Source organism: Halichoeres trimaculatus, unplaced genomic scaffold, assembly GCF_033239565.1.
Source record: "Halichoeres trimaculatus isolate MK-OKI-2021-1 unplaced genomic scaffold, fHalTri1.1 fHalTri1_scaffold_6, whole genome shotgun sequence".
Taxonomy (NCBI): domain Eukaryota; kingdom Metazoa; phylum Chordata; class Actinopteri; order Labriformes; family Labridae; genus Halichoeres; species Halichoeres trimaculatus.
The window spans coordinates 23,150,145-23,176,540 of NW_027437184.1; the positions used below are offsets into that span (position 1 = coordinate 23,150,145).

General features: G+C 40.6%; 1 protein-coding gene across 5 annotated transcripts in view; it reads left to right on the forward strand.

Moving 5' to 3' along the window:
- The window catches only part of LOC141791353 (roundabout homolog 1-like), a 126,719-nt gene that overhangs the window by 98,978 nt on the left and 1,345 nt on the right, over window positions 1-26,396 (forward strand). For 3 of the 5 annotated variants that reach the window (XM_074671731.1, XM_074671732.1, XM_074671734.1), the window contains 25 exons: window positions 4,331-4,451; window positions 5,199-5,337; window positions 5,441-5,568; window positions 7,923-8,047; window positions 8,148-8,319; window positions 13,344-13,549; window positions 13,634-13,715; window positions 13,799-13,967; window positions 14,081-14,247; window positions 14,347-14,471; window positions 15,463-15,697; window positions 15,839-15,960; window positions 16,064-16,235; window positions 16,861-17,058; window positions 17,730-17,756; window positions 19,871-19,910; window positions 20,104-20,258; window positions 20,403-20,756; window positions 20,846-20,968; window positions 21,051-21,186; window positions 21,813-21,953; window positions 23,161-23,603; window positions 25,608-25,748; window positions 25,829-26,053; window positions 26,149-26,303. In XM_074671731.1, the coding sequence (XP_074527832.1) occupies window positions 4,331-4,451; window positions 5,199-5,337; window positions 5,441-5,568; window positions 7,923-8,047; window positions 8,148-8,319; window positions 13,344-13,549; window positions 13,634-13,715; window positions 13,799-13,967; window positions 14,081-14,247; window positions 14,347-14,471; window positions 15,463-15,697; window positions 15,839-15,960; window positions 16,064-16,235; window positions 16,861-17,058; window positions 17,730-17,756; window positions 19,871-19,910; window positions 20,104-20,258; window positions 20,403-20,756; window positions 20,846-20,968; window positions 21,051-21,186; window positions 21,813-21,953; window positions 23,161-23,603; window positions 25,608-25,748; window positions 25,829-26,053; window positions 26,149-26,303 (4,101 nt within the window). The remainder of the gene's footprint in view (window positions 1-4,330; window positions 4,452-5,198; window positions 5,338-5,440; window positions 5,569-7,922; window positions 8,048-8,147; window positions 8,320-13,343; window positions 13,550-13,633; window positions 13,716-13,798; window positions 13,968-14,080; window positions 14,248-14,346; window positions 14,472-15,462; window positions 15,698-15,838; window positions 15,961-16,063; window positions 16,236-16,860; window positions 17,059-17,729; window positions 17,757-19,870; window positions 19,911-20,103; window positions 20,259-20,402; window positions 20,757-20,845; window positions 20,969-21,050; window positions 21,187-21,812; window positions 21,954-23,160; window positions 23,604-25,607; window positions 25,749-25,828; window positions 26,054-26,148; window positions 26,304-26,396) is intronic. The other 2 variants (XM_074671733.1, XM_074671736.1) reach the window with 1 other exon arrangement.

The window sequence follows — 26,396 nt, forward strand, 5'->3', positions numbered from 1 at the left end:
AAGTCCACCACAAGTGATTCACGGCTACTTTCCTTTCTCTTTGGAGTGTTTCCCCTGTGGCGTGGACCATCATTTATTAATACAGATATGTAGATAAAGGTGTGAGGTAATTCTTAATGATGAGCATTCAGGAAATGAGGAATTTTGGCTTGTAGTTTTAAAATGCTTTTTTAGATGAAAACTGTATGCAAATCTCACTGTAAAAGCAGCTTCAGAATGTGTGTGCCTTTAGGGCATCTGAGGCTATGAGAAGAAGAGGAAAGGAAAAAGAACGCATTGACACACAGCAGAAATGAAAGCTGAGGTTTCAGTGTCCGAGATGGAGCACGGACAAACCACATTTGGATGTCTAAGCAAAGGATCTGCTGCTAAAAACAAGAGGCGGTCAGTCCAGGAATTAAAAAAGCACTTGGTCTGCTCTTTAATTCGCTGCTTAAGTTACAAATGCAGCTGTATTTACAGCAAACAGCGAACCGTTGAAGGACAGTGTGGAATCAGTTGATGGTGTTGGTTGGCTGGAGATAATCTTTGAAGCCTTCGGGGAATACTTAGCTGGCAACAAAAACAACCACAAAATTTGATCTTGGTGCATCAAGGGAAACTTATTAAATAGACTCAGCAGTCCAAGAGCCAGTGGATGAACAATAATTGTAAGACAGAGATCTCTTTATCCAGGGTTCAGTGGGGTGACCTCAATCACCTGATTTTAATATGAATTTAACAAGCATTTAAGTGATAACTAATGAAATGAAACACTGAAGTATGAAGGATAGTATAAGGTTACCATTCACATTCAGGTAATTGGAAAATAAACCTATCATACATGTCATAAATTGTTGAATTTCATTTACTTTTACATGTACTTTTAGATGTGCCAGATTATTTTTCACATGAGAGTTGACCAAACATTAAACTGTACTTCAGGCTTGAATAAAATTAAATAAATGTTTTAGTTTTTGAATAAAACTGTGTTTCAAGCTAATGAAATGTATTAAAATACAGTTACTATCTGCTGAAGAATGCACCTTTCTTTGTTAGCAGAAGTCCTGCAATGATGTCATATAATATTCACGATTTATTTGTGGTTTATAAACTCCCTGGTTGCTGTGTTATTCATGCAGCTACGTTTTATGACATATATAGAACATTTTTATTGACTTTCCAAACATCCAAACCTAATCCACTGAACACTGACAGGAATAGCTGAATCTGCAATACCAGCTCCCAAATTCCCCCACATGCTCCTTGTGATTACTAGTGGCTAGCATTGTGTATGAAAAGTACACACAACCACAGTTTGTTAAATCTTCCTCTTGAAACCACATCATTTGCACCAGATTTGGAATGTCAGCCGTAGTTAGGCCGCTCTTAGTTGTTATTTATTTTTTTGTACAGTTTGAGCTGTTTGTGGCGGAAGGTTTGCCTGGAGGAAGCTTACTAATACATGAAAGGCTTTTGGTCTTGTCCCTGCAGCAGCAATTTAATGATGTATTCCATCTGAAAGCTGCTATGTGGAGAGTGGTCACCCAGCCAGGTGCTGTCTAGCATGACCAAATCCTTCGCCTGCTTCATGGACACAGCACTGTGGGCAGCCTTGACCTCTGACTTCTCCCCAGAAATAACCGAGATGTGCTGTTACAGACTGTGTGTGTCTCTAACAAGAATTTAGGAGTGGATTGAATCCGCTCTGTAGTGTATGTTGCAAAGCATCGTTCTTAAATGACAATAAAGAGGCTAAAAGTTTAATGGAAGTCAACGTCTGGAAGAAGGTTTTGGATGTCTGTGTGCAGGGAATGACCTCAATTTTGTTTTGAGGTCTGTTGGAATGAGAAACCCTGCCATAGTAACACATTTTCTCAGTGCTTTCAGCTATCACCTCTAACACCGAGTAGCATGCAGAGTATCAATACAGTAGCTTGCATTTGAAGCACCATAAAGGCAGCTAGCTTGGTGTGTGGAGGCGTATCGTGTAGAGGACATGAAAGGGCTGAAAACAGTGAGTGCATACATCTACCACCTCTCTGCTGTGAGAGTGCATGTGTGTATGTGAGTATGTGTAGAAATCAGTACAGATAAGGCAGAAAGTTTGGGAAAGACAGCGCAATCTGACTGAAGATCTGAGGAAAGTTTCTACAAAGAGGCACTGTCTTTGTTCCCGGGGTTCTGTGCTAATGTAGCACCAGACATGAATTATGTAATTTCATAATGGATGACCTTCTGTGTAGCTTGAAAGGCAGAGCAAATTCTATTCTAGATGCATAAACACAACACTACACACCCCACTGTTATGCCATCCTGAGCACCAAAAAGAATATTAAGATGTGAAGAAAAGTCACAGTTGTGACTTAGTTGGTGCTATGCATTAAGAGAGTGTATCCTTTAGATATTCAACGATTTGTGACACATCTCTGAAGACTCAGACTAAACTATTTATCCTATTTGTAAAATACACCTGGAACCACACTGACTTATCAGACCTACATTTTAAGTGTTAGCTTAATAATTCTGCAGTATTTCACCTCAATTAACAAAGTCTGAAAGTCCAGATGAGGTCTGGATGAGGTGCATTTGTTTACTGTAAACTGTGGATTTTGATAGCAAAGCCTGCAGTTATTATTATTTAGTGACCGGTTGAAATTAATACTTTAAATGGTCGGTGCTTTCTGCCTCTGCATTCTTGTTAATAAGCATAGCAGATGCAGTCAATCAAACTTGACAACCTACCAGTAAAATTATTCATTTTTGATTTTGTTTTCTCCATAGACTGTATAATTGATGGACGTAGTCCCTGACATCAAACGTCTGTTTTTTGAAAAAGATTTTTGAAGCAAATTGTCTGTTGCGACCACATTGGAAGTGACGGGAGCTTCGAGTGCAGCTATAGGGTGCATGTCAGTCATGTGAGCTGAGCTGTGCCTCTGATTGGGCAAGCTCATGAGCTTGGTATCCTCTAAACCAGGGGTGCATGTATATATATATATATATATATATATATATATATATATATATATATATATATATACACACACTGTTATGAGTCTCAAATAGTCTAAAATATTAATATATTGATGCCAACGTAGGACTGTAGGGATTAGTCTTGATCAATACTAGGGTGAATAGATTGGTACCTAAGTTTCCGTTTCTGTTCTCTACATGTGCTCCTCTCAATCACTCATATGCTCTTAGATAGATAGATAGATAGATAGATAGATAGATAGATAGATAGATAGATAGATAGATAGATAGATAGATAGATAGATAGATAGATGATACTTTGTTGATTCTGCAGTAAAAACAGAAATTTGTCTTTGACACAGCTTCAAATACAAATTTACTTACAAACACAATAAATGTTGCTCTAAAAGTTTGAAATGTATTGATTTTCATTTTATGTCATATGTGTGAGAGGAAGTGCGTTTCTTAGACCACCTGTGTTATGTGGCTCTTTGTGGTACCATGTTAACTTTTGTGGCTCTTAATCTCTGACTGGTTGGCCACTCCTGCTCTAAACTGCTGATTTAGTAAAAAAATTCCTCCCCCGTACAGTGTGTGCCGATAGTAGCTATTCAGACAGGACACCTTTTTTTGAACCAGGCTGCAAATACGTTAACTTTTGCTGTGAAACATCTTTGTTTGGCTTGGTGTGTATGTGACTTCTGGCACTTCCGGGGCCAGCCTCAAGCAGACACTCGAGATACATCAGGTTTTAGCACTTTCGCATTGTTTCATATTTTTACACCGGAGGTTGCCGCTTGTTTTTCTCATAATCATATGGTTTGTTTCCCAATCTGAATTTTGTGGACTCAAAAAGATCTTGCTTCTAATTTCTGCTCCCTTTTTGCATATATCTATTTCTACTCAACTACTGGAGGAAAAAAAACATCCAGTATGTACGTGTGGGGGAAACTATCTAGCAGATAATTGAACCCACCTGCAGATATTAGTCAGTGTAAACATATTCCTGAACACCAGAGGGTAGTGTACATATGGGTGTACTGCCAGTAATGCTACCTGCTGTTGAGGGTCTCAGGTAAAGTGGCATCTTATTCATGGAGATTTAAAATTTTAAATGTCATCTGACTGTTGCACCCAGGAAAGCAATTTATTTGTGTGTGTACAAAATGTGCCACTTTACATCCACTAGCCTAGGTTTGGAAAAAGTGCTTGAAAACAAATGCAAAAGGAACTTTTCAAGTTAATTCTCATCACGTTGTCCCTACATTTTGTCTTGACACTGACGCTAACACTTACATACTCTCACTCACAATTAGAGTACTGGGTTGTCTTGTATGAAAACAGCTGTGCAAACATGTCTTTCTTCCTTGTTTAGATTCGCAGTGGCAAGCTGATGATCACCAACACCAGGAAGAGTGATGCGGGGAAATACATCTGCGTTGGAACAAATATGGTTGGAGAAAGGGAGAGCGAGATCGCTGAGCTCACAGTGCTAGGTAACATGTGCTGTTTCCTGATTGCACAACAGAGCTTCACTTCGTCTGAGTACCCTCTCAGTTCACAGCGGTTTAGTCTGCCAGAGCTCGATGTGAGGTCTTTGTCACCGGGGCATAATAGCCCATTAATTACGCTGATTATGCAGCACTACCATCCAATCTGCCCGCTCTGGGGAGGTTTCCCACCAAACATGTGCTGAACATCCACCGCTGCTACATCAGACGCTACAAGCCCTCAGACCTTTCAACACAAGAGCTCCCCATGCTACCTCCAGCACTCCCATTCCCCTGCCTTTTTTCTCCACCCCCCTCCTATTTTCCTAACATTTCCCATCAGAATGGAGCTCTTATCAGCATCACATGGTTAGATGACCTTGGTTGAGGTTGGGAGCATACAGCATGGTGCTTCATGGAGCTTTTCAAGGCTATGAGGATAATCTTGCTAAGAGCAGAAAGTGTGTTGTTCTACAGGTTGGGCATGATAAATGACTTTGGAGACAACAGATGATTATCTCTGGGTTTTAATTTTGTACATTATGCATGATAGTATGTAGCTGTTTTTTTGTCACTCTCTAAACAATTGTTTGAAATTACTTGAGCAGAAACTTTACATTGAATTGTAATTCTCTTTCATTGTCTAACATTTAATTTACCAGTTGAGTAAATGATGAAGGCTCTATGATATTAACACAAAAGTATGCTGGCATGTCGATGACACTCATTCATGTTGTTTCTGTTGTCCTCCAGAGCGTCCAACCTTCATAAAAAGGCCCAGCAGTGTGGTGGTAATGGCAGATGAGAGTGTGGAGTTTTACTGTGTTGTTCAAGGAGACCCTGTTCCCACTGTCCGCTGGAGGAAGGATGATTCTGACCTGCCTAAGGGCAGGTAAAGTACAAAAGGCCTCTATATACATTAATTTAGCGTGAAATCACGCCGTCTTCGACTTTTACTTTCATCTCCTGATTGTGTGTGTCGGCACTGCCCGCAGGTTCGAAATCCTAGAGGACCATACTTTGATTGTTCGCCAAGTGACCTCTTCAGATGAGGGCTCCTATACATGTGTGGTGGAGAACATGGTCGGGAAGTCTGAAGCATCTGCCACGCTCTCTGTACACGGTCAGTACAACTTCACACCCTCATGTAACCTTCTCCTTTATATAGAGTTCACACTCTTTTTTTAGAGCCTCAGATTTCTTTTTCTTGGATGAAATATCTGCAAGTCAGCTGCTTCAGTCCTAACTGAGAACTAATCCTGTCTCATAGTGTTACAAATCAGCAGGCAGTGACTTTTACCTTTCATCCAGACCTACTTTTCATTATTTTGCCTCAGGCTGATGTCGCTCCAAAGTCAGTACAGACAGGCAGAATCATCTCCTGGGTTTGCTGTCTGTGGTGTAATTTTTCTTTTCACTCCCTGGCTGGAGGTCAAAAAGTGTCTGCAGCAGCCTCCAGTTCTAAAAAAAACAGCAGTATAGGACATCACAGCAGTGTGTTTACAGTGCGTTCCACTCTAATGTCCTGTATAAACTGAGAAGAGCATGCAAAGTAAATGTTTACGCGACCACAGAAAATGGATTCATTTGGTCGCAGTTGTCCTGCCACAATGACACCCTTTAGCTCTTAAATCAGTGGAGGGAAATAAGCAGAAAGACACCTCTCAAAGTCACATGCATAAACACAAACACACACATAGTAGTGGCACAGTGGGTGATGGAGTCTGTGAGGACAGTAAGACTTAATTAAAGATATTGCAGGGCTAGCTGCATGCTGGGAAATGACATGGTTCCAATTACGTCGTCTTCGTCTCCCTCCAAAAAATCCTGAGAAAACAAGCATCGAGGGGGGCCATAGCTAATTTGGGCAGAGAATGGAGAGGGCAGGAATGAAAAGGAGACGAGCCTTAGCTGTATTAAGGATAAAAACACAGAGCTATGTGAGTGAATGAGTGTTTTATAACTGAATAAGAAAATACTCTCTGTCCCAACCACTGTCAGGCTCAATCATAGCTCCAGTCCTAACCGCACAGTCAGTTTTACTGACTTCCTGAGTATTTGGTTGATATTAAACAGTTGCCATTTGAAACATATGCAGCAGGCCAAGACAGTTTGCACAGATCCCAAGTATGAGATCAAGTCCTGTTTTAGCACTGCTGTCTTAAAATGACCCTTTTTCAAGTTTGAGACTCAAACTTTAAAAAAGTGGTTAGGTAACCCAGACAACACATGATTCACATCTTTCATTGCATGAACTCAGCTTTTCTGCAAAATCACATGCTTTCCTTTTATTTTTTTGGAGACATTCTTTGAACACAAAAATGTTGAGCAATAACCGCAGTCATCCTCTCACAATCGCTCCAAAAGCAGCTGGGTTAGCTAACCATTCATTTGACTGTAAATCTAGTTTACAGATGTCAACATGTACACTAGTTCCCATCTCAAAATATGTCTCTGTTTGAGTTGAGGAGTTAGCAGAGCAGATGTCTGTTATAGCACCAGCAGCTTCCCTCTCTATCCAGACACAAAGGAGCCTCCTCACCCCTCACAGGTTCACGGCCTCATTAGGGAATCGTATCTTTGTCAAATACGCCTTGAGGCTGGCTGGCTCCGTAACTTAAACCAGCAATTATATATATTTTTCACGCCTCAGAGCCAGCTATAGTCTGCTGGGTTTAATTGGGGCTAAACAGCAGGCCTTGTCCTTAGAGCCCTCCCCTTTCTTGGCCATTATAGTTTCAGGTGTTGGAAGAAAAATGTACTTTTTATTCCAAAGAATAGGCATGTGTCTTATAAAGCATTTTGAATCGAGCATTTCTGTTAAATGTGGGAGACAGAATCAACCTGTGTGAAGAAACGATATGAATTTGAAAACTTCTTCACATAAAATGAGTCATTTACTACACCCTCACTCCTTTCTGTCTCTTCTTATTTATGTCAAAACATGAAATGTAGAAATGTAAAAAAAATTCCCAACCTAGAAAAAATATACTGTTAACTAAAAGAAAAGAACTTTAGATCAATGTTGCTGACTGTCTACTGTTTTGTCAGACTAATACTATTGTGCTCACTCGTTCAAGCATGTGCCAGTATACTGTTAAGTGCATCACATCTCTCTGTGTGCCTTCTGTACTCATCCCACTGCTCTGTTTTTGTGTCTTTTTCCTTGTAGTCAACACTGGTAAGTTGTCATCCATGCCTCATCCACCATCTGACAGCAACAAGAAATTATGAGCCCCTGTTACTATCCTATCTACACAGTATTCCCACCACTACAGTATGTAATCCATGTTAAATCTTGGTAAATTAATGAAAATGTGCAGTTTTTGCATTCCAAAGGTAAAATCATCATGTTTCTTGCTACCAAAGTCACAAAATCGGCATGCATTTCTTGAGATTTTTATGTATTTCTTTCAAACTTGGAAAGGCTCAAATGTGTCAGGCTGCCAGTTAATTAGTGCCTCACTTCCTCCGCAGTGCCCCCAGCTTTCACCACACGCCCCAGGAACCAGGTGGTGGCAGTGGGCAGGACAGTCACCTTCCAGTGTGAAGCCACCGGCAACCCACAGCCTGCTATCTTCTGGCAGAGGGAGGGCAGCGAGGTGAGACTGACCCATACTCTGTCATCACACTGAATCACTACTTTACTACAAATACAAAGCCAGTAAAATGTATTTTTAACTGTCATCTCCCTCTCTCCAGAGTCTCCTCTTTTCTTACCAACCACCAGAGCTCTTCAGCCGCCAGTCTGTCTCTCAGATGGGCAGTCTGACCATTACTGATGTTCAGCGCTCTGATGGCGGCTTCTACAGCTGCCAGGCTCTCAACATTGCCGGCAGTGTCATTACCAAAGCGCTGCTGGAGGTCACGGACTGTGAGTAAAGGAAGGAGTGATAAAGGGCAGATGAGGGGACTTTGTTGGGTCCATTTCTAGCTCCTGTTTTTTTTTTCCTATTTTAGCTCGGTTGCTATAGTTTTTTTCTTTCTAAGTTGGTGTTTTAGGCGAGTGGTTCTCAAAATGGGGTTTTTGTGCTGTCTTTCCTCAATGATTGAACATATATGTATGACTTATGTGTCTCCTGTAATTTTGCATTAACTAAAAATCAAACTAGACAATGGATCAAATGTAACATAACGGGGTCAGTTTTGTGTATCTTGGTCCTTAGATGTAATACAGACCTGTGAAAGTCTTGGTGCAGACATCTTTATGTCACTGATGTATTTATTTAGAGGCAAAAAAAAGTGAGAGGTCAAAGTTTTTGATAAAATCAGCAATTTAGGTGTTGAACCAGTGGCTTTCTCTAAAAGTATACATTTTGCTCTTTTCTTGGCTTTTTGACTTTGGCAATTATCTTTCTTCTGAGTCTCAAAAAAAGAATCAGGTACCGTGTCCACTTGCAATGTTTAAGCATTTACGGTACTTTCTGAGCTTGGCGTCCTCAGCACAAAAATGCTTTAAAATTTTTGAAATGTCTACTATTCTGGCCTCAATATGGATTTGCAAAAATAAAGTATAATATGAAGTATGTGAAATAAGAGCAAAATCTGTAGGATGCTTAAATGTACCCAGATATTGTACTGTTGCAAAAAAATTCAAAAGCAAAAGCACGTTTACGGTGGGTGGCACTCAGTTTATTTCAGCCCACTGTGATAAGTTAACAGTGAAACTACAGTACTAAAAACACCATTGAATAATGGTCTGTTACACATACAGTGAAGTGATACAACAGGAGCAATGGTGGTTCTTACCCCTTCTATTTCATACAGAGGTGATCCTTATCTCACAGCAAATTGTAAATTTATATTAAAATGATTAGAGTTCATATAAACTGCATATTTATGTTTTTCAAACCACAAGATGATGCAATGGATACTGAGATATGTATTGCTTTTGTGCTGTATGCTGTGCATACTACATACAGCATACATAAGTAGTAGGCTGTTTGGGAAACCGCCATTGATTGTAGTCTGAGCTTTAAGCACTCTGTAAACAGTTTATCATTTGAAACACGAGTCCATCAATGTCACGTCTTGATCACCAACCAATCAGAATCAAGAGGTGGCAGAGCTAAGGATGTCACAATTTCGTCAAAAGCAATGGCAGAGGAGGTACATAGGGAGGATAAAATCATCAAGTTTGTTGATTCAAAGTAGAATTGACAAGTGGAAATCTGATACTAGAGTTTCACATGATTTCCATCCAAAAAATGTACACCTTTTTGTCAAAATACCATTGAATGAAAAAAAATGTGAAACATTCAAGGCATTTACATACAGACCTAATGCATGGGATCACTCTCTGCTAACAGGAACAGTAATACCTCATGATAAGCTCTCTGCCAGCAAAAATAGTCAATAAAAATGTTTTAATGTCACTTATTGATACATCAGCTAATCTTTACAAGCAACATACAAAAGTGTATCTTTGTTTTCATTTCTGATTTCTCCAAAAGAGCAAATTCCTCCTCGTTTGGTGTTGTTTTGTGATACTTTTGGCTTCCCAGTGTTATATTGGTTGCAGCACTGCGGGTTTCTTCTGTTGAAGGTGCAGTTGTTTGAAAGGGCGTAGCTTACCAACAATCAGAGAAAAGATTTCAGGACATGTTCTTCACATGTTGGGCTCTGTTTCCATGGTGACTGTGTATAAGGGGTGTATTGGCGTATCTCTCTTACGTCTAAAAATATAATTGCCTCACATGCATCTACACAAAATAAACCAAAATAAAAAGCCCCAGGGGGAGTTGACTAATTATAATCCATTGAAAAACAGGTTTCCATTAACACATAGCGTTCTGTGCTCTGTTTTATTATATATTTATTTAATTCAGACTGCAGAATTAGCACATGTTATAGTTTAAAGCTACTTTTATATGGAACCTGTTCTGGGGTCTACTATCCAATTCCTTAGTGATGAAATAAGTGTGTTAATTGTTTTATATAAAAAAAAGCAATTTAACTGTGCTTGAAGGCCTGGACCAGTAATTACACACCACCAGCTAAATCTGCAAGCTTCCAATTAAATGACCTGTGTGATTGTGAATACATGTCTGGGTAACTTTGTAGCATGTACATATGTTAAATTAATGAAGCTAATGGCTCCAGGCTTAAAGAGACAGTTCCCGCATTTAAGCATGTTAGTTTTAGGGGTAATCTGCAGCAAATGTTAGTAATGTGCTCTGCAGCCACCTTAGCAGGGGAAATGAGAGGCATCCACTTAGTGAAAATCTGTTACAGCTAATGGAAATTTTAAAAACAGGGGGTCATGTTTTATGTAATTTTTTTGCAGCGGTCTATAGCACCCCTCTCTCCCATGTACCTGTTTCTCTTTCCTCTCCCTTCCCCCCAAATGCTTCCCATCCCACCACTCTCCTCTCATTCCCTTTTGGAGTGCTGCATTTGTATGGAAATAACTAGTCCACATTACCTCCGGCAGTTTTCAAGGCGTGTTTCCATCACCTTTTTTTCCTCTCGGTATTTTTATTTATTTATTTATCTGGAACCCCCTGCCTCCCATCCATGGGGTTTTTAAAATGTAAGAGAGAGACAGAGAGAGAGAAAAGAGGGCTCTGTTATCTGAGTGGGATTGTTATTAGTCGGGCCCTGCCGTCGTGATTGGAGCGGGCTCCGGCAGAACCTACTGCCGAGTGAACGATTAGTTGCTCTCCGCTGGAGGGGAAAAGTTGATTTCTTTTCCCTCCACTGCCTGCACAGCCACCTCAACCCATTGTTCTCGCTTTTACCAATTTCCCTCTCAGTATCTTTTACATCTTATCTGTCTTTCATTTTTTGGCAGCATTTCATTTTTATTTCCTCTATTTTTACCTTCCTCACTTTAATTTCTGTCCCTCTGTGCAGAACTTTCATCTATTGTGAAAATCAGTTCCCAATTTCCAGTTCTGTAGTGTACTGTTGACCCAACTCTATTTCATGGCACTTTGCCTTTGTTTGGCTGTGATAATAGAAATACAGCGAGATTAATGAACATGGAAACAGTTGGTCTCTTCCGGTAACATCTTAAGTTGTCTCAAAATTGTTCTTAAGAAAAGTTTTAAAAGACAGATTCATGACAGATTGTGCTCTTCTAAAAATGATAAATGCTGTATGCTTAAAGTGTTTAAATTAGAAATTAGGGGCTTAGCAGATAGACACTATTAATTTTGCATTGAAATATCACCTTTTGCACTAATGTGTAACAGTGCTCTTGAGCTAGCTAAGACTTTGTTACTAGCCGATATTTAATATTTATTTATTTTTAACACTATAAAGCTGTCTCTCATCTCACATGTATTTGTAAATTTATTTTTCTGAAAGTAGCGATATTAAGGAAATATCTCAAACATCATGCCTTGCACTTAGTCTGTATATTCGACTTCACAGATTATAATGAGTCACTGTCCAAATCATAGAGAGTAAAAAATATGAATGTCATCTTGCTCAGCTCGAAGTGAGGTCGCCACGAAACTGCTCCCCCTGGTGGCTGGCTGCTGTATAGGTCAAAAAATCCGGCTATCCAGTCATTCCAAATGGGCTGTGGTCAAACTTTTAAAAAATAAATACACCTGGAAAAAAGTTTCTCATGTCAGATTGTTGTGGTGATTTGAAGATATCATTTGGCTGCCTTGTATTCAGGGCCCCTTTCTTTCTGAAAAGTTTCATTTTCATTAGTTATAAGAGGTTAAAAACAAGGCTTTACATCATGTGTAACGATGATTAACAGCTGCAGTTCTTGTGTATTTTTTCGGGGATCATAGAATATGTTGGGTGGTAAAGTCAAGAAGGGATTAGACTCTTGACAGAAAAAAATAGATATTATTTTTGTCACCTGGCTCCACTGCAATTCTCCCAGAATCCCTCACAGTCTCTACTGCACAGACTCTGGCTGCACAACTGCTACCAATGGCTGAGCCTGTGACTGGGGTATTTTGCCTTCGAAACCGTTCAATAGTAAATGGTGGAGCAACGCTGTCAACTTTATATACAGTCTATGGTCCAAATGTAAATGTAACCATTTTAGTCAAATGATTACTTTTATGTAGCTTGTTTTGGCTGTTTGATGTAGAGTGAAGTGTCCTTTCAAATTTCTGAAACTTTAATGAAAACTTCAAATTTGAAAGGTACTTTCAGTACCAGTTATCAAAACAGAAGAGGATTTATAGTCACGCATCACTTAAGTGTTGCAACACTCCCTGTGACACACTATAGTTTAAAAAACCCAGACAAAAAGTACGCTAGAGCTACACATGAAAACTGAGACCAGTTTGTAGCTCCACTGCAAAGAAACAAAACTTTAGCAAGTGTCAGTGTTTCACTTTTAGTCAGAACTGTCTCACAAGACTAATTATATATTACATTCACCTGATAGGTCCAGAAAAATGTTTATGTGTATTAAAGGGCAAAATTACTTGTAAAAAGTTTTCTGAAAAAATCTGCCAATGATTAAAAAACTGAACATGGTTAGTTTCTTGCATGAAGAACTTATTCTTATTTCAAGAAACTTGACAAGGATTTATTTTACTTACAACTGTATTATCAGTGATGTTTTCAGTTATTTAACTGAACTTATTTTAACCGAAATGTTTCCATAGTTAATTTCATAGAGTGATAATTCAAGATGCTATGCCAAAGGCAAAACAAATTAGGTTTTAGAAAAGTATTTTCCATCGTTAGTCATTGTTTTTCTCTGAGAAAGGTACGTTTTTGGTGCATTTATGGTCACGTTCTTTTTTCTGTCTAATGTTCTTTTTTCATATTCTGGGACATAGGGCTACATTATCAAAAATGAGATTGCCTGCTGCATTTTTTTGATTTAATTATTTTTGTAATGTACTCCATAGTGAGCAGTATGGTAAATGAGGCCATTATTGGTCTTATACTTTGCTGTATTTTTTTCTTTCTCAGCTGGGTCAGAGCACCCTCCTCCTGTGATCAGACAGGGTCCACTCAATCAGACCGTGCCTGTGGACAGCACAGTGGTCCTGGGTTGTCAAACAGCTGGTTCTCCACCTCCTACAGTCCACTGGAAGAAGGATGGTGTAGTGGTGTCTCCCGTGGACTCCCGCATGTCAATAACCAACACAGGATCCCTGGAGATTCGCTACACTAAGGTAAGGGAGTGTTACAGCAGTTAAAATCTAACATTGAAGTCAAAGCCTAGCACTGATATCCCTCACTGCATTTGGTCTCTTCAGCTTGGGGACACAGGCTTCTACACTTGTGTAGCTTCAAGTTCCAATGGAGAGGCGTCCTGGACTGCACACTTACAGGTGGAGGGTAGGTAACAGAAATAAAGATGGAGTCAGAAAAGTTGTTTGTGCTGTTTAGAAATCTTTTATATTTCTTTGTTTCTTTTGCAGAGTTTGGAGTCATTGTTCAGTCTAATCAGCCAATTGACCCAAACTTGATGCCAAGTGCTCCAACCAAACCTGCAGTGACTGACATCAGCCGCACCTCCGTCACTCTGTCCTGGAAAACAACCCCTGGTGCTGGAGCGCCACCTACATCTTATCTTATCGAGGCATTCAGGTTAGACATCAAGAAAGGAATCCAGCGAGATTGCACTGCTTTCTTTATGTCTCATATATCCCGCTTTCATAAAAGTTCTTTCATCTGTGTGTTATCCTCGCCTCTCTCTGCAGCTACACGTTGGGCAGCAGATGGGTGACTCTCTCTGAGCACATAAAAACACAGACTTTTGTCCTGAAGAACCTGAAGCCTGGAACCGTCTACCTCTTCATGGTCAGAGCGGTGAATGATTACGGCCTCAGTGACCCCAGTCCCATCTCTGACTCAGTCAGAACGCAGGGTCAGTGCGAGTGCAGGAGAGTCTTTCAACTCAAAAACTCTTTTGACAAAAATTGGTTCAAAGATGTTAAATCATTTTTTTCTTCCCTGTTTGCACCAGCAGACAGCAGCTCCACCATGCAGGGAGTAGACCACCGTCACATCCAGAGGGAGCTCGGAGACGTTGTTATCCACCTGCACACACCAACTGTGCTTTCATCCTCTGCTGTCAGGGTGCACTGGATGGTAAGGGGAACATAGCATGATGACTGTACTGCACACTGTCAGCCTTTTCTGCTACACTTTTAGTTTTTTTCTGTAAGAGTTACTGCTAGCGTGGGAAAAGACCCAGTGCACATACTTTCCCCATAAAACTAAACAACAAATGATAGAAAAGTGTAAAGGTTATAAATTTAATTGAAATAATGGAAACTGTCTGCCCTGACAGAGTCAGGGATTAATGCAGAGCTGACTTTCTCCATCTGGTATGTTTCTCTCATTCTTAAAGGCAGCATACAAAGTTGCAAGTTCAGTGATGAATGAACAAAAGCACAGTGAACACATCCAAAAGGTTCAGGAGGAGCATCCAGGCTAAATCTGTCTTCTGTGAAAATGAAGTTCAGTTTTACAAAGATTTATCTTGTGCTGAAGTTATCTGAGTTTCTGTCCTGGAAGTAAAACTGGCGTACAATAAATCCTCTGCACAAAGAAGAGAATTAATCATGTGTGCTACATTTCCACAGTTGCAAACCCATAGACATGTATTAGCAGTGCTGTCTGGGTGGATATGTCTGCTCAGATATTTGTGTCTAGTGTGTGTGCATGTGTGTGTGTGTGTTCACAGCAATCTTTAATAGCATCTTTGCCACAATCATGTGGTTTAAACGGAAAGTGTTTATCCCACTGCTGACTTGATTTTAACCAGAACTATGCTGAGGGGGAAACTATTAATGACCTCATAGTGGGACTCGCAATGAGATTTCACGGATATGAGGAAATGTTCATCTGTAAAACCCTGAAGGGAAGGGGAATTAACTCAGTCTTAACAGATCCTTCCTGCAGGATAAATCAAATGAAAAACAAGATTAGGCTGTTGTTTTAGCTCACAAGCTGCTATTTTTGTCTAGCTCAGACTTAACTTGCATTAATGTAGAAAGAAGCATCTCTTTGATTAGCTGTTTTGTTCTTTTGTTCAAATGTGTTCACACAGCATATTTAATGTATCTACATCCAACAGGTCGAGCAGCAGTCCCCTTATATCCAGGGTTACAAGGTGCTCTACAGGCAGTCTGCAGGGCACGGACAGCCAGAGGGCCAGTGGAGTTTCCTGGAGGTACGAGCCACACGGGAGGATGGGGTGGTGATCGGTCAGCTGAAGAGAGGAGCCATCTACGAGTTCAAAGTGCGCCCGTTCTTTGATGAATTTCAGGGAGCTGACAGCGAGGTGAAAGTGGTCAGGACGTTAGAAGAAGGTTAGTTTTATGTATTGTGTGTGTTTTTTTTATTCTGGGATCTGTGAGATGAAAAGATGTAGAAAATATCTGTGTTACAAACAGCATGAGATAAGGTTGCGTGTATGTCTGCATTGCTAACTGTATTCATCATTGTCTTAGCCCCCAGTAAAGCACCCCAGGGTGTTACAGTGACAAAGAGCGATGCCAATGGGACTGCAATCCTGGTTGCTTGGAAACCGCCTCCAGAGCAGGAGGAGGCTGGAGTCATTCAGGAGTACAAGGTAGGAAAATAAGGCCTCTACCCTCACCTGAACTTGTGCTCTGTGTCTTGCAGTGCAGTTGAACGTTTCCCTTCCTCTTCCTCTTCCTCATCCTCTGTACTAGATCTGGTGCCTGGGTAACGAGAGTCGCTATCATGTCAACCAGTCCGTCGATGGCTCCACCTTCTCCGTGCTCATTCCCAGTCTGGCACCAGGAATTCGCTACAGTGTGGAGGTGGCGGCTAGCAATGGTGCAGGCCCCGGAGTCAAAAGTGATGTCACTTTCTTTCAGTTAGGTGAGAATCCTCCTGGAAACTTTTGCGTAGTCAGCAATCACAACACATTGACTATGAGCACAGATTACAACCTGTTTGATGTGTCTTAGCTTCAGCTGTATAAAAACAACATATTGTGCTAAATCATAATGTTACTTTGCCTTTACAAATAGTTGCTCACATTAATGGTGACACTCTTCAGCTACTGCTACATGTTGGACTATAGAACTTGGCAGGAGCTCTCTACCTAGTCAGTTTGGATGCATTACCTCTTTTCATTTTATATAAACATACCTGGGGAAAGAAATATATACTAGAATGACTCAGCAGTGTTTCTATAAGAAGAGCATTTGCTGGAATAAAAGGGTGGGAGACAAAAGAAATTGATCCCAAACAAATCTGACACACAAAACTGAGAAGATACTGAGGAAAACTCTTAATTGTTGCTTTTTATATGTGACTATGTCTTAGTATCTTGTATGTGTTTTGATTTTAGTCACATCTACAAAACTGTCCTTTTAATTTTTTTAGCATACACTTTCATTGACATTTATCTCTTATTAACTTTACATAATTTTTCATCTTGACATAAATGTCTGTTGTTGTCATGCAGATGTAATGTCTCATTTTTGTTTCTGTTTCTCAGACTCTGCTGGTCAGATGATGGACATCAGTGAGGAAAGAGATACTCTTTCACAGATCTCAGATGTGGTGAGACAGCCAGCTTTTATTGCTGGCATTGGCGCCACCTGCTGGCTAGTCCTGATGATTTTCAGCGTGTGGCTCTACCGCCACCGCAAGAAGAGAAGTGGCCTCAGCAGCACGTACACTGGCATTCGTAAAGGTGTGTTTTGAAGTGTAAATGGATGGTTGACAGGTGTAGATGTCAGTGTAAGAAGCTGGAAGGAAATGTGTGTCTGCAAAACAGGATATCATGCTACATGTGTTGTGCACTTTGAAAGGTCATTTAAATGAAAGAAGAGATTAAACCACAACAAGTGGCCTGCACACTAAATAGCAGACCTCATCTCAGTGATACTGAGGATATTTTCAGACGCTGATATGCAGATCACATCAGAAGGCAGGAAAGATTCCTCGGTCTAATCTTCTCTAGACACAAAGACTCCAGAAACAAATTTGCATTTGTGACCATGCAGACAGGCAAAGGCTGACCTTTAGTCGCTCATTTGTAGAGTGTCATTTCCTCGAAACAGCGCAGTTCTTCGAGGCACAGACATGTCAACATGTCAGTTACAATACTGCCAATATTTTCCCCTTTTTCCACCGTTGACTGTCACCTCCATTAACCTTCACCTGGACTCTTGTATCAAAGACAGAGGCAGCAAAAAGACAGATGACGTGCTGTTATTTCAATACTTTGACAGTTTTTTCACATAAAAAATTTCAAACAGCAGTATATAACAGTGAAAATATTGCATTAGACTGCTTTAACAGTACAGTGTGTTGGGACTGTTTCAATTTGCTCATCTTACTTTCTTTTCTCTGTTCTTACAGTTCCATCATTTACCTTTTCACCAACAGGTATGGATTGATCTGTTTATATTTTGTTTTTGGATATATTTTTTATTTTAAGTATCACAGTTAAAAATGTCTTTCTGAAAGAATTGTAAATCTCAATACTCCTAATGCAATAACTGTTGGATCCAATTCAGTTTTGAATTACTTGTGTTTTTAACTTTCTCATGTTAACTATGATGCCTGAAATTGTGGATAAGCACTAAGTGAGCTCTTATTAAGTTAACTGTGATGAATAAATTACATATATTTTTGTAAACAATCATGTTATATAGCAGTGTCAGGCTAATAACAAAAAGAGTCATACCCAGGTCTCTGATATAACATTGTTTTTTGGTAGCAGGGGAATCTATGTTTGTTAGGTAACACTCTGTAGTCAGTGACTTTAAAGCAGTTTATATCACAAGTGTGAGAACAGACGTGAATTATTCACAATTGCCCATTATTTCAAAGTAACTTTTTGCACACAAGAGCCAGTATTTGATACAATACTGTAATTCTTGAAAAGGGTACACACTTAAATTACCATACAATTGTTGATATGGTGTGGTGTTTCTTTCTCGACACCACTGATTTGGGCAGCTTCATGACAGCTTTGGGCTCTGTCTGATATGAACCAAGTCTAATTCCTCAGGAAGATAATCTGGTTGGATTGTGAGACAGAATCATTTTGAAAAAGGCAAGAACAGCATGTTAATCTATGTTTGTTGGTAATCAATGACCCTGTAGTGAGTGACTTGTGAGTACCATGTCTGGTAGGTGGTCAGATGATATTGATCAAAACAGTGGTCGATAATTGTTCATGACTGTTAATAATAAGAAAAACAACAGCTGGTATTTAATTTTGAAGTCTTGTATTTGAATTATGGTGCCTACAATCTAATGTAGTATTTTCACTTAGTATCATGTTTATAGATTCCCGTTCTGAAAGCACTTAGAGTAGCCCTGTGTTGGAAGGTGCTACATTATTCTGAGCCCGAGTTTGAATTTCACTACGCATGCTTGTAGCTGCTGTTCACCATCAAATGATGATTTACCTGAAATCACTTGTTTTCTTACCTGTCAAAAACATCAGTAGCAGGTCAAAGCCATAATTATCCTTTGCAGCAAAACAATGGTTTTCAAATGGAAAGTCCTGAATAAGAACATCTGAAGACACATTGGTGCATTTGTCATGCTCATCGGCATAAAGCAATGGAGAAATTCTATAAAGAACATCTTTTCTACTATTTCTATACTATGGGTACCTTATTATCACTGACTCTTAAGTTTCTTAAGAATGATGTTAAATACCAGTAAACTAAAAGATGGGAGAACTTTTTCTTTTTTCCTAAGGCCAATTTAATTCTATCAACCAATCAATTCATCAATCTTTATTCGCACTCATTGAGATCACTGAGGGGAAACCCTCAATTACTAGGATATTGAGTCATTTACAGAAGCAATTAAGAGTCAGACCAGAGAGCATTAATGAACAACTGTAGGAGACAGATTGATGAAAGGCCATTAGAGTTTAACAACAGGGAGATTTAGACACCACGTTTTATGAATGTTTGACACTAAAGGTAAAAATTGATTGACTCATAGATCAACATATATCAAAAAAAAGGAAAGAGAATAACTTACAACAAGAAGCTACCTTATCAGCTTTGCCATTAATACAGAGCATTATTATCACCACATCTTTGATGCAGGTTTAAATGTAGGAGTTGATTCAGTTTTTCTTGGCATAAGCAAATTTAGTGCTGTCAGTCTTCTGAGCCCTCCTGCTGGCTATGTTTAGTACATTTGATTAAATAAGGTGAAAAGCATTGTACTCTTCTTGGGAACTTTCCTTTGTTTGATGTGTCACTGCTGGTGGAGGAGAAATTGCCTCAAAGTGTTTCTGAATCAGTTTTGGCATAATGTGCAGCATAGTAGAGACAATTATTTGTGTTGTCTCTGAGCAAATTAAACCACCGAGTCAGACTGTGTGCCCTATTGATGGAGGTAGCTCTGAAGTAAGAGCAGACTTAAGATTCTCCCTTCGACTCTCTATCTGCCTTCGCAGCTTTTTTCCTACCTTCAGCACTCTCTCTGACAGCTCATCAAGGCTTTTTGTTTTCCCATTTCTTTTGCAGTGGCTTATCAAAGAGGAGACTCTGCATGCAGTGCTGGCAGGTGAGTGGTATTTTTGTTCCTTTGTGCTATATAAAGACTACTGTTAGACAGGCATTTACACTGAGGAGACACTAGGGGGAGGTGTTTCTCTACTCAATATCATGGAGCTTGTTCATCCTCCCCATGCACGTCCATCAGCAGTATATGAGAACAGCGTGTTTGATTGACAGCTCTCTGATCCTCCTTGTTGCAGACCTGGCCTTCTCAGCATGGGAGAACCTCTAAACCAGCTGTGGCTGCCAGACAACTGGCCGAATGCATGTGCCAATCACAAGGACTGTAGCATAAACTGCTGCAATAATGGCAACGGCACCAGTGACAGCAACATGACAACATACAGCCGACCAGGTGCGTGCCAGACTAAGGTCATGTCATTGTTCAGGGTCTTTCCTACAGGACTGAAAGCATAAGTCTCAATAGAAGAAAAATATTCATCCACAGTACTAAAGACTTGCTGTGTTCGCCTGCTGTTTTGTCCTCTGTCCTCCTCAGCTGACTGCATTGCAAACTATGGAAACCATCCAGAGAACAAACAGGGCGGACAGCTTGGTTCTGAGACAGCCATTTATAGTGATGTGAACCTCTCCAACAAGCTGAATGAGATTAAAACATTCACCAACTCCAACTTGGGCTATGTGAGTCCTGGAGGAGATTATGAGCCCATACCGTACGCCACCACACAGCTCATCCAGGCCAGCATTAAGAATAAAGCAGCCACAGGCGGGGCTGCAGCAGAGCCTCTGGACATGCCCTGCTGGAACAAGCCTCCCAATCCACCTCCAATACCCAAGGAGATGGCAGCACAGATGCAGTATAATATAATAGAGAAAAACATGCTAAATAAAGGTAAAATAGAAGAGAATCCACTTTTCCTGGCACTGTTTTTATGCAAAAAGAAAGACATTTCAAACCCTCCTGCCTCTTTTTTCTGACAGATCATCTGCAGGGAAGCGAGGGAATGATCCATCCTAAAACTATCCCCTACAACCAGATGAACAGAGATCATAGCACAGGAGGCTCACACCACAGCTCAGACAGAGGCAGCAACAGCACCTCAGGTCAGGCCAGCAGCAACTCTGGATTTTACTGAGCCAAACCATAAGTCTGTGTTAACCTTGATATTTTCTTTTCATTCCTCAGGGAGTCAGAATCAAAAGAAGGGAACGCGGGCCCCAAAGCTACCGAAACATAATGCAGTAAGCTGGGGAGATGCCCCACCTCCTCCTCATGCCAATGCCTGGGACTGTGATGGCTATAGCCTACCAATAGATAGAGGGTAAGAGAGAAAAAGACAGATGGATGCATGTACTTTTATACAGCTCATGCTTAAACACAGCACAGTTACAATAACGCACAATAAATTGCACTGGATTCTGCACTAGTTATTTAGCTCAGCTACTGACTATACCATACAGTTCTGCAAAATGTTTCATTTTAAACAGTTACTCCTCTGCAAAGTATCTTTATGTTGTTAAACTGGCTGCAAAAATGAGAATAGAATAACATTATTGGCCACAATTGGAGCTGTAAACACCTGCAACCTTGCACAACAACACAGCCCTATTGTCCCAGCAAAAGGCTTTCACAGAACTAATTACACAGTTTAGGTTTTCATTGTTGGACAGTCATTTTATTCGAAGAGAGTTTATATAATTGAAAGTACTTAATGAAATGTACAGAATAGTAAACAGTCGTATGCTGCATTTCAGCAATAAAAGCAGATGGTGCAGAAAGCTTATTGTTCCTCTTTGTGTGTTTTTCTATGATGGAAATTTGTGTTTTTCAATGGAGGGCCGAGGGATTTGCATTTAAGTCTAATGGGCTGTGACTAATGTGTAAGGACTGCCAGCACCCCTCATTCCTTTAGCCATTACCTCATGTCAGTTGTCCTTTTCTCATCAGTTTTGATCCAGGGGAGAGAATCGAAGGCTGCCCGACTCCACCAGTTAGAGGAGCGGCCTCATCCCCCACCGAGGGGTCCTACAGTCACCCATCCAGCACAGCAGCACAGGGAGGCCTGAGCAATGGAACAGAGCACCTCAGGTAACAAGGTCTAACTGCGCAGCGTGGTGAGAATTTGGATAGTCTATTGAAGTGGGGCTCGACAAGCTACTTACAAACAGTCAGATCAATAACTTACAGTAGGTTGAGGTCAGAACAGCTAGCTGAAGTACTGACCTCAGTGGAAAACTCTACACATTGAGCCTGGAGAGCACATGGAGGACCAATCCACTGTTTAAACCTAGACTGACAGTAGCAACATGGACCCAAATATTCCGCTTGCAATTGGTTTATTTGCTCAAACTGAAAGAATTTAACCTTTGTATACACCTCGTTCCGAAAGAAAATTGTCAATCCAAATGGACATTTAATCTGACATTTATGTACAGCACTTTGTGATTTTTATCTGTGAAAAGCGCTCTACAAATAAATTTTACATACTTACTTACTTACTTACTTACTTATTCCTTTCCCCAAACTTTGGCTTCTGCATTTATGTTATTACGTTTGCATTCATGTTTGTACTTTTGCAAACCATCTGAAGCTTACTGGTCACCGTAGAATTCAGCCATTTTTTTGAACTGAATGAATTACAAAAACTAGTCTAGAAAAACTAACAAAACAATAATGCAGGCTTGGACAGTATTTGATTTCAGAAGATGGGAAGAAGGACTCTGACTTCTTTGTAAATAAAGACTGAGTCACACATCTTTGAAACAAGTACTCAGGTACTCCAACACTACTATATCCTTAACATTTTCAGCCTTTTACAAGACAGTACACACAGCACCTGCCTTTCTCACTACATTGTTCTCACCTGGGAAGGCTCTGTGCTCCCACGCAAGCTGAACTGTTCAAAGTGTGGAGAATAGCTAACCTGAAATTAAAGAAAAACTTTCACTAGATTAGAAAGAGTTCAGATTTCATGGTGTTCTGCCAAATGATGACCTCAGACATATTTTACACACTTCACACAAAGATGACTTTATGTCTGCAGTGACTCTGTATAAAACCACCACAATAAGCCTGCCAGACTCAAGCTGAAAAGCACAGCTTTACCCAGCCACCAGAAAAGATAGTATTCAATAGAAATACCAAAAAAAGTACTTCACGGTAAATCTTGTTTGCTGTTTTCATCACAATCTCTTTTTATCTTTTTGTTGCCTCTATTTCCCACTGATTTGGACAGCTGATAGAACACTGTGTACAGTCATTTTAAACTGTTGCTTTATTTCATTGTATTTTCCAGCCATCCTCGCCCTCTGTCCCCACCTCACACCTACAGCTCCATCCCCCTCTGCTTGGACACTGATGGACAAGAGGAAGATGATGAGGAGGAGGAAGCAGAGGAGGAGACGGACGCTGAGCTCCCTGAAAGTCACTACAGCCAACAACAACACCACAACGAGCAGAAGCACAAACACCAGCTGCACCATCACTCCGCACACAAGCTGCTGCTCCATGGACTGGAGCAGACCCCGGCCTCCAGCACCGGGGAACTGGACCGATCGGTCACAGGCTCAATGGTGAACAGCTGGGGCTCAGCATCCGAGGACAACATCTCATCAGGCAGGTCCAGTGTTGTCAGCACCTCGGAGGGATCTTTCTTCACAGATGGCGATTTCAACCAGGCTGTTGCCTCTTCACGGGATATTGTTGGCCTTCGCATGTGCAGATACCCAGAGGAGTCAGGTGAGAAAGCATGTGGAGAAGGAAGGTTTGATTTCTTTGTTGACAGTAACAGCCAGTCACCACTCTACTCTAGTTTCTCTGTAGATCCTGATGCGGCCTTTAGTGAAACTTTAGCACATTTCTTTGAGTGTTGGATTTCTCAGCAGGAATCAGATAATTTAGCTCAAATGTATTTATTGCCAACAGCTGCTTTGCACATTACTTATTTCTTCAAGCAGCTCTTTGATCCATTAATCATAATTTTACTGGTTTGAAGAAACTTCCTTGTTTAGTGAAGTAAGAGCAGTAAGTTTTATTTTCTCTAATAACATCCTGAACTTCTTTTAGATCTTAAACTTTGTTTTAGTGTCACAATTTTGATCAAAAGAGAGCAAATCAAAAATAATCATCTTAAAATAACATATATGCTTTAATCCCTTAGAATACTGATTTTGTTATTGTTTTTTTGTATTTGAAAGATCTATGACATGTTTTAAGTTCAAACTCTGAAAACAAAAGTTTGTTTATTTTTTCACCAAAGATATGCTATCCTAAAACCTTCTGACTCGCATTGTATCAGACTTGATTGAATGTTGTCACACAACTCAGGCTAACAACCAGGAAACTGCCACACATTTAGATTCAACTCTTGCTGACTGGTGCCCAGAAACATCTGACATAACATTAATCATGGTGAGTTTGCGAGCTTAAAACTTGCAAAGAGCATAGTACTTTGAGATTTCCAAGAAATGAAAAGTGAGTTATAAATAAAATTTATTATTACTATGCAAAACAGAAAGATAAAAACACAAAATAAAATTAAATTGGATAATTTACATTAAATAGATACTTGTGCTTCAAGGGTGGATCACTGCTCACTGAAAAAAAACAGCCCACTACCGCCACAAAAAAAAAAAAGGTCACACACTCTGTTTTGTTGGACCGCCTCTAGCTTTGATCACTGGCATTGTTTTGATAAGATTCTGCAATGTCACAAGATTTATTTTCCATTAGTGTTCCATTAATTTTTCACCAAGATCTTTCATTGATGATGGTAGAGTCTGACCTCTGTGCAAAGCCTTCTCCAGCACATCCCAAAGATTCTCAATGGGGTTAAGGTCTGGACTCTGTGGGGGCCAATCCATGTGTGAAAATGATGTCTCATGCTCCCTGAACCACTCTTTCACAATCTGAGCCCGATGAATCCTGTTGTTGTCATCTTGGAATATGGCTGTGCCATCAGGGAAGAAAAAGTCCATTGATGCACTAACCTGGTCATTCAGTATATTCAGGTAGTCAGCTGACCTCATCCTTTGAGCACAGACTGTTGCTGAACCCAGACCTGACCAACTGCTGCAACCCCAGATCACAGCACTGCCCCCACAGGTTTGGACAGTAGGCACTAGGCATGATGGGTGATCACTTCATCTGCCTCTCTTCTTACCCTAGAGTGACATCACTCACGGGGTAAATCTGAACTCATGAGACCACATGACACATGCTCCACAGTCCAATCTTTATGCTCCCTTGCAAATTTTCTCCGGTTAGCTTCACTGTTGCTGATTGCTGACTGACAGCGGTCAGTCTCTACCATCATCAAAGCAAGGTCTTGGTGAAAAATTAATGCAACACTGGATGGAAATAAATCTTGTGACACTGCAGAACCTTAACAAAACAATGCCACAGCCAATGTGTGCTATTATCAAAGCTAAAGGTGGGCACATGTGAAATATTACAGTGTGTGACCATTCCTCTTCAGAAAGAGGAAGAGTCTGAAGAAATATTTTAGAAAGAAGACAGGGTGGGCAGAGCTAGGACAAGGGGCAAGTCTAGGCTAGAACCCATCCTGACCTGTGTGCTCCACTTCTGAAAGGAGAAAGGAAGGAATAGGCATGTTGTAATATAGCAGGTGAATAAAAACCTAAAATGTAATTTCCTAATAGCAAAATAAGTTCACTCAAACTTTTTATGAAATGTTACATTGAGCATGACTGAAGCATTCACATATGTTCCTTGTCTTCTCAGGCCGGCGGCTCCCACGGCCCAGCAGCCCCATGTCCACAGACAGCAACATGAGTCCTGCAATAACACAGAGAAGGCCCAGGAGGCATAAACAAAACCAGGCAGGTCAGCAGGACTACGAACCCAAAGACATCTTCAACGATGGTAAAGACTGAGTCATGAGAGACACGGAAGACATTTTTGCTTCTTATCATCTAACAGCTCTCACCTTTGGCTTTCCCCAGACTCCTGCATGCCTCTGAGTTTCTCCAGCCAGATGTCCCACGGTGACTATAAGGTGAGGGGAGCCACCCTGCCTCGGATGGGCTCTGGGGAGGCTCGAGGTCGACGTGGCAGCACTGGGACTCACAGGGTCAAAGAGGTGGCTCCTAATGAGGAGAGAGATAGACAGGATAAGCACAAGACTCCAGCCGGAGGAAAGGGAAGCAGCAAAAGCCGACAGCACTCAGGTGATGGATGAATTATAAAACATAATGTGACACTTTTCAATAGGTAAAGGAGCGTTCAACTCACTCAAACCTTTTCTGTCTTGTCTCTCCTTTAGAATTAGGGGACGTCCTACTGTACAGTCGTCCCTCTTTCCCATCAGGTCAAGTCCAGAGGGAGCCTGATGGCGCTAATTCAACCAGCTTTATGTCATGTGGAGACTCGAGGACCAAACAGAGAGGACAGATGCCACCTACAGGACAGGTGGACGAGGTAAATCCAGATCAGGAATCAAAAATCTAGGTCCTTAGTTCTGTCGGTTATGTAGTTAAAACATCTCATGGCTGTCATTAAGAAGTCAACATA